This window comes from Phyllostomus hastatus, unplaced genomic scaffold (assembly GCF_019186645.2).
Source record: "Phyllostomus hastatus isolate PE091 unplaced genomic scaffold, TTU_PhHast_1.1 phas_contig_86, whole genome shotgun sequence".
In the NCBI taxonomy this organism is placed as follows: Eukaryota; Metazoa; Chordata; class Mammalia; order Chiroptera; family Phyllostomidae; genus Phyllostomus; species Phyllostomus hastatus.
Genome location: NW_025333977.1, coordinates 47,563,193 through 47,579,275, shown reverse-complemented (window position 1 = coordinate 47,579,275; position 16,083 = coordinate 47,563,193). Strand labels below are relative to the sequence as shown.

The 16,083-nt window shown below is 35.3% G+C and overlaps 1 protein-coding gene and 1 pseudogene across 2 annotated transcripts in view; one reads left to right on the top strand and one right to left on the bottom strand.

The window, feature by feature from the left end:
- The window catches only part of LOC123827557 (ceruloplasmin), an 80,842-nt gene that overhangs the window by 30,887 nt on the left and 33,872 nt on the right, over window positions 1-16,083 (top strand). For both annotated transcript variants that reach the window (XM_045852093.1, XM_045852094.1), the window contains exons 7-10: window positions 1,198-1,337; window positions 2,507-2,659; window positions 4,146-4,360; window positions 15,874-16,024. In XM_045852093.1, coding sequence (XP_045708049.1) covers window positions 1,198-1,337; window positions 2,507-2,659; window positions 4,146-4,360; window positions 15,874-16,024 — 659 coding nt within the window. The remainder of the gene's footprint in view (window positions 1-1,197; window positions 1,338-2,506; window positions 2,660-4,145; window positions 4,361-15,873; window positions 16,025-16,083) is intronic.
- Window positions 6,101-7,340, bottom strand: LOC123826894 (annotated as a pseudogene).

The window sequence follows — 16,083 nt, the reverse complement described above, 5'->3', positions numbered from 1 at the left end:
TTGTTCTATTCTTTCAATTGGACCATATTTCTTCATCTCCTCAATTTGGCAGCCTCCCTGTGTTTGTTTCTGTGTATTAGGTAGAGCTGCTTTGACTCCCTCCCTCTTTCTCTCTCCCTCTCTCTCTCTCTCTCTCTCTCTCAGTAACGTGGCCTGTTGTAGAAGAGTGGACCTGTAAATTTCATGAAGTGGAACGTTAGGTGATCACCAGGGTGGGGCAACCCATTTCCCTGTGTTATTGCTCTGTGTGGGGGAGGGCTCAGAGAGGAAACAATGCTACTGCCTATTCTGGAGGTTTGCCTGGGAAGAAGATGTCTCCCAGCATTTTCTCTGTTTCCATTCTCCTCACTTTCTCCCTGTGTGCCACTTGTGCCCTTCCAGCTGCTGCTCTGGTGCTAAATCCCAGAGTGGGTGGGTCTATATAAGTCCTAAATCCATGTGGGTCCTTTAAGACGAGTGTCCTGATACTCCAGCAGTTGCTTCCATCACCCCAACCCCCACTGGTTTTTACAGCAAGAAATTATGGGGATTTATCTTCCTGGCATTGGAACCCTGGGCTGCTGGGTAGCCTGTTTGGGTGCTAGGATCCCTCACTCCTGAAGTATCCCTCATGATTTTTAACCACCACATATGAATGTGGGGCTACCTGTTCCACCACCTCTCTGTGCCATTCTAACAGCTCCACGCCACTTCTGCAGCCCCCACACCTCTCCACCTCTCTCCGTATCTTATGCCTCCTATCTGCCTGAATGAATATGGCTTCTTTAAATCCTTTGTTGTTAGACTTCCATATGGATTGATATGCTGATGATTCTAGGTGTTATTTGCTCTGTAGTCTAGATGTAATTTTTCTGTAGTTGTCTAGGAGACAAAGCATTTTTACCTATGCCTCCATCTTATCTGATTCAAGTAAGGATTCAATTTCAGAATAATTTATTAACCATCAGGAGTTGATATGGGCCTTCTTAAATTTTTTTTTACCTCACTTGGAAAAATGGAACTTCTTTGCCTTGATTCTCCATTCCTTAATTGAACATCGCTCTATGAAGTGGCCTAGTCTGAGTATTTAGTAAATCATGGGTGATAATTTTCTCTAAGCACTGGTCAGGATTTTTCTCTTCAATCAGTATCCTATGTGAATACCTGCTTTCTATTTAATGCTTCAACTCCAGCATTAAACATTTTTCATTTTGGCAGTGCTTCAGAGGTATTTTTTGAACAAGGTCCTACGAGAATTGGAGGCTCTTATAAAAAACTGGTTTATCGTGAGTACACAGATGCCTCCTTCACAAATCAAAAGGAAAGAGGTCCTGAAGAGGAACATCTTGGCATCTTGGGTGAGTCCATGCAGAACATGAATGACCATTGTGCTCTTCCCCTTACAACCCTGAAAGTAGCTGCTACACAAACCTCAGAGAAAACAGAGACTACAGGACCTACAGCATGCCTTCTACATAAAAAGTAGGGATGTGGAAGATCAATCATCAGTAACATGCATCAGCTGATTTACTTTTCCACATGCAAGTTACCAATAGTAAATCTTCATAATTAAAAACCATGCTGCTTCAAATGGTGATTTTCTTTTTCATCAAAGAGGTAAGGGGAATTCTGTGTTTAGGTGAGTTTTTTAAATAGGCAATGAAGCAATTAGCCCCCACCCTTAGCTAAAGATACATTCCCTTAGAAATAAACTCCAGGCTGCTAATGAGATAGGCTGTGTTGGTCTGAGAGCCTTCGGTAGACTGCCCTCAGGCAGAGCCCAAAGACCTGTCCTTGCTTAGGCACTCAGGCAGAACAGCAGAGTGGGTGCATACAGACTGTCCCCACTCTTCACCTGTTAGCTGTGTGACCTTTGAGAGTACTCAATTTTCTGTGCCTCTCCCCTTTCTATAAAATGGAAATAATAATAATAATAATAATCCCTATCTCTAGAGCTGTTGTAAGGATTAAATGAGTTAATTCACATAAACACTCCAAAAAGCATGTAGGAAGCTCTCAATAAATAGCATTTTACATATTACATAAAATACTTATATACTGAATATCTATGTTTTATTCTATATTTGGTGATAGTAAGAGTTTTGGTGATGGAAAATTCACAGCAGTGTTACTCTTCACATCCAAGAAAATTGAATGTACCTTCTTTGTGTAGTCAGAGATTATAGCACCCCTTGACTCTTGTCAAGAATAACACCCATCTAGCCAACAGAAGACTAGGGTGAGGAAAGCTTGGACCCTCTGAACAGTTTCTTGTAGATGAATAAAGCTTGTGAACTGACTTGGATAAAATGATAACAAATTTCATTAACCTGAAGCTGAGTTGAAAAGCCCAGCTCATCTCTCTCTAATCTCATCATGTCAAACTAATAATGAGCTCTTAAAATCCAGTCTTTCTATTTGCCACAGATAAGCATGTTGTTCACAGTGGTTCTTGCCAGAAGACAAGCCAAAGAAAATATTCTGTATGTTACATACCAAAAAGGATAACAATTTTCTTTGTCCCTAGGTCCTGTCATCTGGGCAGAGGTGGGAGACACCATCCAAATAACCTTCCGTAATAAAGGAGCATATCCCCTCAGCATTGAGCCAGTTGGAATAAGAGTCAGTAAGAGCAACGAGGGCACATTCTATGCCTCTCATTACAACCCTGAAAGTAGAAGTAAGTATAGCGCTCTGTAACCAATCAACAATGTTTAATAACCCACTGTGCCACTCACCTCAGTCCCACAAAAACTGAAGGCAGGACTTCTGAGAAAGCTGCTCATATACCATCAGGAAGCAAACACACCTCTTCTCCTACCATTTCCAATTGGGTTATGGAATTTTTTCCTGTCTTAATTGGATGATTATTGACAATGCTGGCTGTAACTTACTTGGATTATATCAATTATACATTTCTGGAGTACCATTTGGGTGATTTTTAAATTTTAAAAAGGTTCTTATTATTATAAGAATAGTAGGTAATCACTTTAGAATATTTTAAAAATATAAAAAGGTACAGCTCAAAATATTATCCATAGTTCTATATATAACCACTACTATATTTTTCTACAATTCCTGTACTCTTTCATTTGTGGATGTAAAATATAACGTATATTTTACATATGGTTGAGGTTGTAGTGTATAAATATACCTATCATTATAATTTTGTACCCACAGTTTGTTTTCTTTTCATTGTAAGTATTTTATGAATGTCATTTTAATGATAAAAATATTCCATCATATGTATGTATTTGGGTATTTTTATGTCAAGGGTGACCAATAAAGACTAGTAGCTTTACCACCACTTGTGGTGTGACTGAAAGCAAGATATCCTCAGTTTCCTCAAGTGTAAAATTGGGAGATAACACTATCATCAACAAGTTCTCTTTCAGTTATAAAATTATTTTCAGTTTAGTTTTGTTCAATAGAAAAATTCATCAATTACCTCCTATTTCCAGGTGTTGTTCTAGCTGATAGAGGCAATGCTTGCCTTCAAGGTTAAGTTCTGTTTGGGTAAGGGTGGGGGATATGCACAATATGGCACGCAAGGTGCTAGAGACATTCTTAGAGCCGTGAGAGGAAAAGAAGGCACTGTTCTTAGTCCATTCAGGCTGCTATAACTAATTACCTCAGACTAGATGGTTTGTAAACAAGACATTTGTTTCTTACAATTCTGGTGGTGGGAAGCTAGAGATCAGGGCATGGTTGGGAGAGGGCCCTCTTCTGGATCTCAGGTTTCCTATTATATCCTTACTTGGTGAAAGGGCTAAGCAGCTCTGTGGGGCCTCTTTTATAAGGTCACTAATCCCCTTCAGTATGGCTCCACTCTTGTGACCTAATCATCTCCCAAAGGCCTCACCTAACACCATCACATTAGGGCATTAGGGTTCCAATATGTGAATTTGGGGGACGTGGTTGCAAACCTTTTGATGGTAGCAAGCACCAGTCTCAGACAGAACTTTAGAGGAGGCTTCCTGGAGGAAATCACATCCAGCAGTGACCTCACACTGGAGCACAAAGAGGATTTTACTCAAGTAGGATTCCATTCTAACTCATAGGAAGCTCAGAAGTGGGTTATCCTAGACTAAACCCAGTCTCATTTGTGGCTCAATTTGCCACATTAGAAAGTACTCTTAACCTCAGTGATATGATCTTTCTCACAGGTGTGCCTCATCCTTCAGCCTCCTATGTGCCACCCAAAGAAACATTCACTTATGAATGGTCTGTCCCAAAAGAAGTGGGACCCACTTATAAGGACCCTGTCTGTCTATCTAAGATGTATTATTCTGCTGTGGATCCCACCAAAGATATATTCACTGGGCTTATTGGGCCATTGAAAATATGCAAGAAAGGAAGTTTACATGCAAATGGGAGACAGGTAAGTCCAATCAGGGAAAATAAAAATGATTTTCAAATCCTTTTGAATTATCATTCTTATAAGGAAAATTCTGAGTTTTGAAGCAGTAAGGATTCTACACATAATGTTTATTATACATTTTTTTCAGATATTATGCAGAGTTTCTCTGACTAACATGATTGTCCCAAGATGAGTTAGAAACAAAATTTTCCTTGGAATCTAAGGTTTTTTATGATCCAATTAGACTTTCACACATACAAAAAAGTTACCTATTAATTGAGGAAAATATTGCTTAAAATATTTTTTAAAACTCAGGAAATGATCCTTTGACCAAGAAATAGAAATAGCTAAGCCCATCATTGTTTTTATATCTAAAATAAATATTTTATTGTTTATTTAATCTTTGTTGTATTTTTCCCATTACCATTTAGTCCCTTTATAACCCCCTCCCCCCAGCAATCACCATACTGTTGTCTATGTCCATGAGTCCTTTTTCCTCAACCACTCCCTGCAACCTTTCCCCCCCACCCACTAAATGTCATCCTGCTCTCCATCTATGAGTCTGTTCCCATTTTCCTTGTTAGTTTAGTTTGTTCATTAGATTCCACATATCAACAAAATGATTCGGTATTGTCTTTCTCTGACTGGCTTATTTCATTTAGCATAATGTGAACCTTTAAAAGATAAGGGATCCTTTAAAAATGCCTTTAATATAATTATCATGTCCTAAAATCATCATTTCTTAATATCATTAAATTTCCAATAAATGTTTACATCTCTCAATTGTCTTTTAATCATTTCAAATTTGTTTGAATGAATACATAAATAATTCACACATTACAATTCTTGAAATTTTTTTTTTTGCTGTTTTTGTTTTTTGCAAGTCATTTATCCTACAGACATTTCTCGTGTCTAGACTTTACTAAGTGCATTCCCATAGTGTCATTTAACATGTTTCTTTCTCTTTCTCTCTATTTCCTATACACCAGTGGCTAGATAGAAGGCATGGTCAGATTCAGGTTAGGATTTTTTGTTTGTTTTTTGTTTTTGGCAATACTACTTCATATGTGGTACTGGGTAGGGTACTTCTACCAGGGAATTACATAGATACTATATAATTTTCTCTCCATGTTATTGGCCACCAATAACCATTTCCTATTAGATTCAAAATCTAATCAGGCATTACAGGAATGATTCCATCATTCCTTCTTTGTTTATTAGCTAGTGTACCTCTTATAGAGGTATACTAAACAAGAACTTCTGTTAATGGATGACTTGCTTACCCTGAGGCATGTATTACATAAGAAAGGAATGACAAATGCTTAATTCTTTCTCTTTACTTACAAGTTTCCAAATTAATAGTTTTTCTCTAGCATACTTCAAAGGTTTTTAATAATTTTTAAAGTATTACTGTGAAACAGTGTGTTTCAATTCATTGCCATTTTGCTTATTGATGCTACATGTATTCTATTTTTGGCCACTGGAGGGACTTGTTCAGGTAGACTACTTGATTTTTATATGAAGCTTCTTTAATTTTTAGTATAAAAGCTATTTAAATCTCTATTACACATTTTCTGAACCAGACCTGGTATCAGCCATTTTTCTGGTTCTTCTGGGTAAGAAATCACTTTTAGAACCATAATCTGGGCACTAGAGGGGCTCATTGCTATTGGGTTAATCATTATTTCTAGGCCTTTACAGTGGGCAGAACTGGGGAAAAAATTTTCATTTTAAGTTATTAAGATTGTATGTAAGATTACTTTATTTCTGCATTTTCTCAATTGTCTCTTCCTTGTGTTCACCTTTTTCTTTTCCTACATGGCAAGATTTGACTTTGTGTTCAAGGGTCTTTCTGCTATTCTTCCTCAGCTTTAGCCTAGTGATAGCCACCTCACTTGGCTGAATGTCCACATGAACAGTTGTCCATTAGCTTTCTCCTGCTGCACTCATTCAGTGTGGATGGCACATTTCTTGCTGTAAACCTGGACTACTTTGCGATTTCCTACCCTTTGTAGTGTCCTTGAAAAACCTGAACTTCATTATCTTATTGTATGGGCAAGGGTCAAACACTGCACAGTCTCAGCTCTTTGGAAAGAGGAGAATACATAATCTTCCTGGGAATGTGGGAAGGTGCATCAAAATGCCTTCTACAGTTCTCACTCCAGTTTGAAGTCACAAAGGGATTAAACTTTATTTTGATCAGCTGGCATTTTTACGATGGCCACAATAGGGAACAGCTGGAAAAAAACTTTTAAGATAAAAATTCATCATGAGTTTTTAGCAATATTTTATATCCAATTTAGATCTATGAATTTTTTCCTTGTTTTTTTTTAACTTAACCTAATTGATCTTATATCTGTATCTCCCTTTAACTGAGATCTAAGAAAAATCTTAGTTCTCAACAATGTCAACAAAAATATTCACTCATTTCATTCCACAATATACACATGACTATTTCATAATCACAAAAACAACACTGCAGCCAACAATATAATTACTGAAAATAGTATAAGATTGGTTTGCTGACCTTTTTGTCCTCAGAGTAGATCTCCCTAGGGATGTTCAGTTAAATTACATATGTAAAGTCACTCAATCATTCCTCTCTGTAGTTTTGTCACCCATAGGATACACAGGCTTATTTAATTAACTACTTCTTTCTTAAGGGGTTGCTTGTAAAACTGTAATATTATTTTATAATTATGTATTTACCTGGTTCCAACGCCAAATCTACAAAAGAGGTATATGCATAATCAAAGAAATCTAGCTTTTATCCCTTTTCTCCACTCGCCTATTCTCTCGCTCCAGATAGCTTATTTTTACTTTATTATTTATTATTATTTATATTGACTTTATTTTTTTAGAGCACTTAAAGATTCAAAGCAGCACTGAGGAGAAAGTACAGAGATTTCCTGTACTCACCATACCCCACATATGCACAGCCTCCCACAATATCAACATCCCCCACTAGGGTGGTACATTTGTTAAACTGGTCAACCTGCATTGACACAGCATCATCATCCAAAGTCCATAGTTTATATTACATTTCACTCTTGGTGTTAACATCCTATGGGTGTGAACAAATGTATAATGACATGTATCTATCATTACGGTATTACACAGGCAACCACTGGTCTTTTACTCCATAGTTTTGCCTTTTCCAGAATGTCATATAGTTGGAATCATACAGTATGTAGCCTTTCTAAATTGCCTTCTTTCACTGAGGAATATGAGTTAAGTTTCCTCCAAGTCTTTTCACTGCTTCATAGTTCATTTCTTTTTAGCACTGAATAATATGCCACTGTCTGGATGTATCATAGTTTATTTCTCCATTTACTTCCTGAAGAGCATTTTGCTCACTGCCAGGTTTTAGCAATTGTGAATAAGGCTGATACAAACATCTATGTGCAGGTTTTTGTGTAGACCTAAGTTTTCAACTCCTTTGGGTAAATACCCAGGAGCCTAACTGCTAGATTGTATGGTAGGAGTATGTTTATGTGTTTGTTTTTACCGTATAATTTCTTTATATTTAGAATTAACGAGCAGGACTCAGTTTAGATTATCCCAATTTCCCAATTCTATTGGCAGCATGCAAAGCATTATAGTCAGGAGCCAGTTAAACATATGCCTTCTCTCCAAAAGGCCTGATGAGAGTGTTGACTTTGTCCACATTGATGTCACAGAGCACTTTCACAGCCTCTTTGATCTGGTGCTTGTTGGCCTTGACATTCACATGAATACAAGCGTATTGTTGTCTTCTATCTTCTTTACGGCTGACTCCATAGTCAGGGGGCACTTGATGGCAGAGTGGTCAAGCTTGTTTTTCCTGGGGTGTTCTCCCAAGGATATTTAGGCTGCCTTCAGAGCCCCAGTGTCCTCAGCCACCAGAAAGTAAGTGACATGTGGGTGTTGTTCTCCCCCTCCCCCTCCTCCTTCTTCCTCTTTTTGTGGTTGTGCACACCTTTTAGCATTAATTTCTTTGCCTTCAAAGCTTTTGCTTTGGCTTTGGGTTGGGACAGACAGGAGTTTCCTTCTTCACTTTTGGTGCCATCTTCCTGAAAAGCAGAGTATGTTTAGTTTTGTAAAAGACCACTGAACTCTCTTCCCACCACTAATGAATGAGAGTGTCTATCGTTCCACAGCTTATCAGCATTTGATGTTGTCAGTATTCTAGATTTTAGTCATTCTAATAGGTGTATGGTAGTATCTTATTATTGTTGTAATTTGCATTTCCCTAATGACATATGATATAGAGCATCTTTTCATAATCTTACTTGCCATCTGTATATCTTCTTTGCTGCGGTATATGTTAAGATATTTTGCCCATTTGTTAATTGGGTTGTTTGGTTTTTTTAATGTTGATTTTTAAGAATTCTTTGAATGTTTTAAACAACAGTCCTTATATTGTAATACAGACTAGCTAAGAGAAAAAGAGAGAACACAAATTACTAACATCAGAAATGAAACATGGGACATCACTACTGATCCTATGGATATTAAAAGGATAATAAAGGAATATTACAAAAAATTATATGCCCATAAATTTGGTAACTTAGATAAAATGGATCAATCCCTTAAAAGACACAATTTGCCAAAACTCATACAAGAACAACCAGACAGTCTGAATAGCCTATATCTACTAAAGAAATGGAATCAATAGCTAATAACTGCTCAAAACAGAAAGCACCAAAACCAGATGTGTTCATTAGTGAATTCTACCAAACATTTAAGGAAGAAATTATACCATTCTAATATAATCTTTTTTAGGGGATAGAAGCAGAGGAAGTGCATTGTATTTCATTCTAAAAGACCAGCATTATTTTAATACCAAAATGAGACAAAAACATTATAAGAAAGGAAAACTATAGACCAATATATTTTTAATGAACATAGATGTAAAATGCACCCCAAGATGTTAGCAAATGAAATCCAACAATGCATAAATAAAATTACATATCACTTAGATCAAGTGGAATTTATTTCAGGTATGCAAGGCCAGTTCAATGTTCTAAAATCAATAGTCTAAGAAGAAAAATTACATGATCATGTCAATAAATACAGAAAAGGTATTTAACCAAATCTAACACCCATTCATGACTCAAAAGTATCAGTAAACTAGAAGTGAAGGGAACTTCCTCAACTCAAAAAGTATCTACAAAGAAAAAAAAACTACTGCTAACATCTTACTTAATGATGTGAAACTAAATGTTTTCCCACTAAAATCAGGTACCAGGCAAGATATCCCTTCTCACCACTCCTTTTAACATTATACTAAAAAGGCTTAGCTGGTGTAATAAGACAAAAAAAAAAAAGGCATACTGATTGGAAAGAAAGAAAACTGTTTTTGTTCACAGATGACATGATCATCCATGTAGAAAATCCAAAAGGATCTACAGAGGAACTCCTGTAACTAATAAACAATTAAAGCAAGGTTGCAGGATACAAAGTTAATATATAAAAATAAATCAAAACATTCTCCTATATACCAGCAATGAAAAAGTGAAATTTTAATTTAAAAATAATATCACTTACATTAGCAGCTCCCAAAATGGAATACTTAGGTATAAATCTAACAAAATATGTACAAGATCGATATGAGGAAAACTACAAAAGCCTGGTGAATAAAATCAAAGCACCAAATAAGCAGATATTCCATATTCATGGATTGGAAGACTCACTACTGCCAAACTGTCAGTTCTTTCCACCCTGACCTATTATAGATTCTATGGAAAAAAACAGAGAACCCCCAAAATAGACTCACATAGATTTACTCAACTGATCACTGACAAACAAGCATAGGCAACACAATGGAACAAATATACTCTTTTCAAAAAATGGTGCTATAACAACTATATATCCCTATACAAAACAACAACAAGAAAACAACAACAAAACCCCAAATCTAGACACATATCTTAGCTTCTTTACAAAAATCAACTCAAAATGGATCACAGGCTGAAATGTAAATAAAATATCAAAGGTACAATCCATGAAAGAAAGAATTGATAATCTGGACTTCATTACAGTTATATTTTATGCTCTGTAAAAAATAATGTGAAGAGAGTGAGAAGATAAGCCACAGAATATAAGAAAACATTTGCAAAAGATATCTGTATAACTATATTGTAATCTCACCAGTTAAGAACACAAACAGTATCTCTGTAATTTTAATTTGTTTTTCTTATTACTAGTAGTTGAACATCTTTGCAGATGGTTAAGAACCATTTTCACTTCTTTTATTTGGCTAGTTATATCTCTAACTTATTTTTCTATATGGTTATTTTCCCTGAGTGGTTTAGATGTTAATATCTTAAGAGTAGAAACCCTTTGAAATATCAGTTATAAATATGTTTTCTTAGTTATTTGTCTTTTTACTTTGTTTATGGATGTTATTTGCCATGTAAAATTTTTATTTCTATAAAAATTTCTTTCCTCCATCATTTATAGATTTTGAGTCATAGTTAAGAGAGCTTTCTCATGTCCCAGTTTATAAAGGAATTCACCCGTACTGCCTTAAAGTACTTGTATGGTTTTATTTTTCATATTTAAATCTCTGTTCCATTTAGAATTTATTCTGGCTACAGTTGAGGAATGAATCAAATTTCTCTTTTTCTATGTGACCATCCAGTTATCTTAAAACCATTTATTAAAATGTCTTTTTCCCACTGATTATTGCCTTGATCAGATGCTAAAAATTTCATACACAATTAAGTCTATTTCTTGATTTTCTGTTCTAATCTATTGATCTCTATATATTCATGGACCAAATATCATACCATTTTACTTATAGTCTTTATAATGTATTTAATAACTAGTAGCTATACTTCATTGCACTTTTTTTAGAAATTTTTATTTATTTTTAGAAAGAGGGGAAGAGAGGGAGAGAAACATTGGTTAGTTGCCTCCCTTACATACCCCATGCAGGGACCAAACCTGTAACCCAGGTATGTGCCCTGATTGTAACTGAACCAGTGACCTTTCACCTTGTGGGACAGCACCCAAGCAACTGAGCCACACAAGTCAGGGCTGCACTTTTTTTGCATCATTTTAATGGCTATTTTTGCTTATTTATTCTTTCTAATGAACCCTTTAAAAACTTATCTGGCTTCAGGGAAAAGAAAAAAAAGCCTAACAAAAGAGGGTATAAGGAAGATAAATGGTAATGGAAAAAATAATAATAAAAAAAAGGCTTAACAGTGTTTGTTTGGAACTGTCTCAAATATACAAATTATGAAGAACAGACATAATTACCCTAGAAAGTTGAATTACCCTAAAAAGAACATACCATATGTTTTTCTATTTGTTCAAGTCTACTTTGTATTTTTCAGGAGTATTTTATATTTTCCCTTATATAGGTTTTAGATACCTTTTGTTAAGTCTATACCTATATATTTTCATTTGGCTATTTTAATGGTAATGCCATCATTTAAAAATTTTAAACATATAACTGAAAACAAGATGGTTTTCTACCTCTGTATTCCATTCTTTAATATTGTGTTTACCTTGGGAAGGAAAAAAAGGAGACTAATGTTTATTGAACTCTGTCCAGGCACTTTTACACATATCACTTCATCTGGCCTTTGCAGAAACCCAAGAGGCTAAGTATAGTTATCTCCACTTTTTAGAGAGGAGGAACTTAGCGAATTCAAATGTAAAATGTGAGCTTTATCCTCTACATAGTTCATTATCTTCATTTTGCAAATGAAGGAGTCACAGCACAAGAAGGTTCACAAGTGACATTAGAAGTCCTCATCTTGGCTCTTTTACTTACAAGCCATGAGGCTTCAGATTGGATATAATATTTAAAACAATATAAAATAGTGCCTTGCTTAGTATCTGATTTTATCAAGAGTATCTCTATTATTTTACCACTAAGTATGACATTGGCTATTAGTTGGTAGATTTACATTCTATGTCTGATTTACTGAAAATGTTTTTCTATTTAAAATCACTTGAGCTGCTCAGAAAACATCTGTGCTAGGATAGAATTTATTGGTAAATAAGACAAGTCAGTTTCCTTTTCTAATAGGGTTTATATTATATTGTGCAGTAAAGCAGAGAGGAAGGGGGGTGGGTGAGAAGGGGTGGGGAGGGGAGGAGATAAGCAAACACAAAAAAATGGAAATAGATAACTTCAGAAAGTAACAACTGTTTTAAAAAATAGGATAAACAGAAATCCTAGTTTAGAGAAGGTGGAGGTAATATTTGGGATGTGATCTAAATTTCAAGGAGGTGGCCTTGCAAAGATCTGAGGAGAAAGCAAAGGAACACTAGTGGCAGAATGTCAAATTTTATAAGATTCATTTTTAGATATCCTTGAAATTATTTTAAAAATCAATAAAATAAAAAAGATATATAAAACATACTTATTTCCTCCTTTGGCCTATAAGTGTGGCCAACTATATGAAGGATTTCCTAATGTTGAACTATCCTTATACTTTTGTGAAGAAGCATTACTTGAGTATAGTGGTTTTTTTCCAATGTATTTTTGTGTTGGCTTTGATAGTGTTTTATATAGAACTTCTCATCTAAGCTATAAGGTATTGTATCATGGTTATACTATCTGCATTAAATAAATTAGGAAAATTCTTGTTTTTAATATTTAGAAACAGTTTAAAAAGATAGGAATCCATTCCTACTATTGCTATAGGAATCCATTCCTACTATTGCTATAGGAATCCATTGCTATTTATAAATCTGAAAGAAATTGCCTGTAAAATTCTTTTGACTTTTTTACTTAGAAGTAGTTAATTATTTTATTTATTTTGTAATCACTGTTTTTATTTCACCCATGGGTATTGGTCTATTCAGATACCACCTTCTAAGCCAACTGATCACATTTATTGTACACAGTGGTCTTAACTTTACTTCTCCCTTGTACATGTGATTACATTCCTTTCTCATTCTGAATGTGGGGTATTTGGAATCTCTCTAAAAAAATTTTTATTAGACTTGTCAGAGTTTAGTGTATTTTTTTTGGTATTTTCAAAGAATACATTTTCAGGTTTAGCTACTTTAATTTGTAATCTAATGTATTAATTTCTGTTCTGTCTTTATTTTTCTTTTATGATTTTATTTTTCTAAAGTATGTAGATATTTACATTTATTTTATTTGGTTTTACTTAAAATAAAAACCATTTCAGACTCTCAGTTTATATGTTAGGTTATATTCCATTCATTATGTCTCATGGTGTTCTCATGGATAGTATTTAATAAATACATAGTAATTCATTTTTGTTTTTTCTTTGACCTAGGAGTTATTTGGATCAAATATGATCTTTTTAAGTTTTTTAATTTTTGTCCTTTTGTTAGTAATTTTTAGTTTTGTTGCATTATAATCAGAAAACATGACCTGTAAACTTTCATTTGACTTTTCTTTATAGATTAGAATATAAGGTGACTATAGCAGCTCCATGTTGGAAACCTCAGACATCTGAAAATGTCTTTTTGTTGTTCTTTGCCTAGCACAAAATTTTTGTAATTTTCCCCTGGAAAACATAAACACTACTCTATCTTCCTTTGACATTTATTATAGTAGAGAAGTCCAATGATTTCCACTATCATTTATTATTATTATGTTTCCCTTTTTGTAACTTCTTTCTAAAATAATTATTATGTGTATATTTTTCATCTTTGAATCTTCTGTTTTATGGGAGCTTTCTTAAGATCATCTCCATCATTGATTCAGTTTTCTGCAGGATCTAACCTTTAGGTCCCTGCTTTAGTTGGATTTTTTAAATTTGATTTTTTTCTGGTTTATTTGTTTTTGTTTTCTCTCTTTACTGTTTGATGGGTCTTATTAGAGGCTTTTCAAACTTATTTACCATTTCAAAGAAGGAGCCTTTAGTTTTATTAGTTTTTTTATTTTAATTGTTGTTCAAGTACAGTTTTCTACCTTTTACCCCATCCCAGCCCACCCCCCCAGCCATCCTCACCTCCCTCCTGTTTCCAACCCCCCCTCTCCTGTTTTTGTTTATGTGTCCTTTATACTTGTTCCTGCAAACCCTTCCCATTTTCCCCAGAAATTCCCTCCCTTACCCCTCTGGTCACTGTCAGCCTGTTCTCAGTTTCAGTGTCTTTGGTTATATTTTGCTTGTTTGTTTGTTTTGTTGATTAGGTTCCTGTTAAAGGCGAAATCATATGGTATTTGTCTTTCACCACCTGGCTTATTTTGCTTAGCATAATGCTTTCCAGTTCTATCCATGCTATCACAAAGGGTAGGAGCTCCTTCTTTCTTTCTGCTGCATAGAATTCCATTGTGTAAATGTACCATAGTTTTTTGATCCATTCATTTACTAATGTGCACCTAGGTTGCTTCCAGCACTTGGCTATTGTAAATTGTGCTGCTCTGCAGTTAATTAATATTTGACAAAGGAGGCAGCAACATAAAATGGAGTAAAAATAGCTTCTTCAACAAATCGTGTTGGGAGAGCTGGACAGCTGCATGCAAAAAAAATGAAACTCGAGCACCAACTTGCACCATACACAAAAATAAATTCGAGGTGGATAAAAGATTTAAATATAAGTTGTGACACCATTAAAGTCCTACAGGAGGACATAGGCAGGAAAATCTCAGATATTTCATTTAGCAATATTTTCACTGATCTGTCCCCTAGAGCAAGGGACATAAAGGAAAGAATAAACAAGTGGGATCTCATCAAAATAAAAAGCTTCTGATTTGTTTTTAAAGATAGAGAGGAACACTGACTTGTTGTTCCCCTTATTTATGCACTCATTGGTTGATTCCTGCATGCGCCCCAACTAGGGGCCGAACTCACAACCTTAACATATCAGGACTGTGTTCTAACCAGCTGAACTACCTGGTTAGAGCTGATAATTTTGTTTTTGATCTGAAAATAGTCTCAGGAATAAGACATGCAATAATCTCTGAAATTCTTTCTTCTTTGAGGTAGTAACTTGTTCTTAGAGGCTCACATGCTTTGATTCCTTAGACTGACTGCCTTCTTCTAAAGTAGTGAATCATTTCATAGACCATATAGCATTTCTGCTTCCTTTTTTTTTTTTTTTCACAAGGGATGGGGGGAAGTGGAGCAAGAATGTTTGCTCAGATGCCTCCAGGTTGTTTGAATTCCTGTTCCAATGCACCCGGCAGGCTATTACTTTCCTTAAGATGATCCCTCCTTCTGACTGCTCCCCTCCACTCCCCTCTCTGTTTTATAGAATTCTTTATATTTGCATTAATGTGGATGGCACTTTCCCTGATTTCTAGCACCGCCACACATCCCCCCATGCCCATTGTAACGATTGTTTTTGATGAGTTCAATTACTATTGGCAGAGTTGGCAGGATGGTAGGAAGAACAGTGTCAGAACTTTTAGGTGCAGCATGAGGCTTAGATTGTCCTGTTGAACCAAAAATCCACTACACAGAGAATAATGAAAACTCTCATTAGCACCCCATTTACAAAGAAGAAAGGTAACTTCTGTTTTTATCTTTTGCAAAGAGTGCTGTGTACATGGAAGTCTTTCTGTTTTACTTGTCCTGTCTTCACCTTACTGTTCTTGTTTTGATTTATAGAAAGATGTAGACAAGGAGTTCTATTTGTTTCCTGCAGTGTTTGATGAGAATGAGAGTTTACTTTTGGATGATAACATTAAAATGTTTACAACTGCACCAGATCAGGTGAATAAGGAACATGAAGACTTTCAGGAATCTAATAAGATGCACTGTAAGTACTGCCCCTACCACCAATCCAGCAAGTTATTTCAGGGCTGCACGTGGAATGTT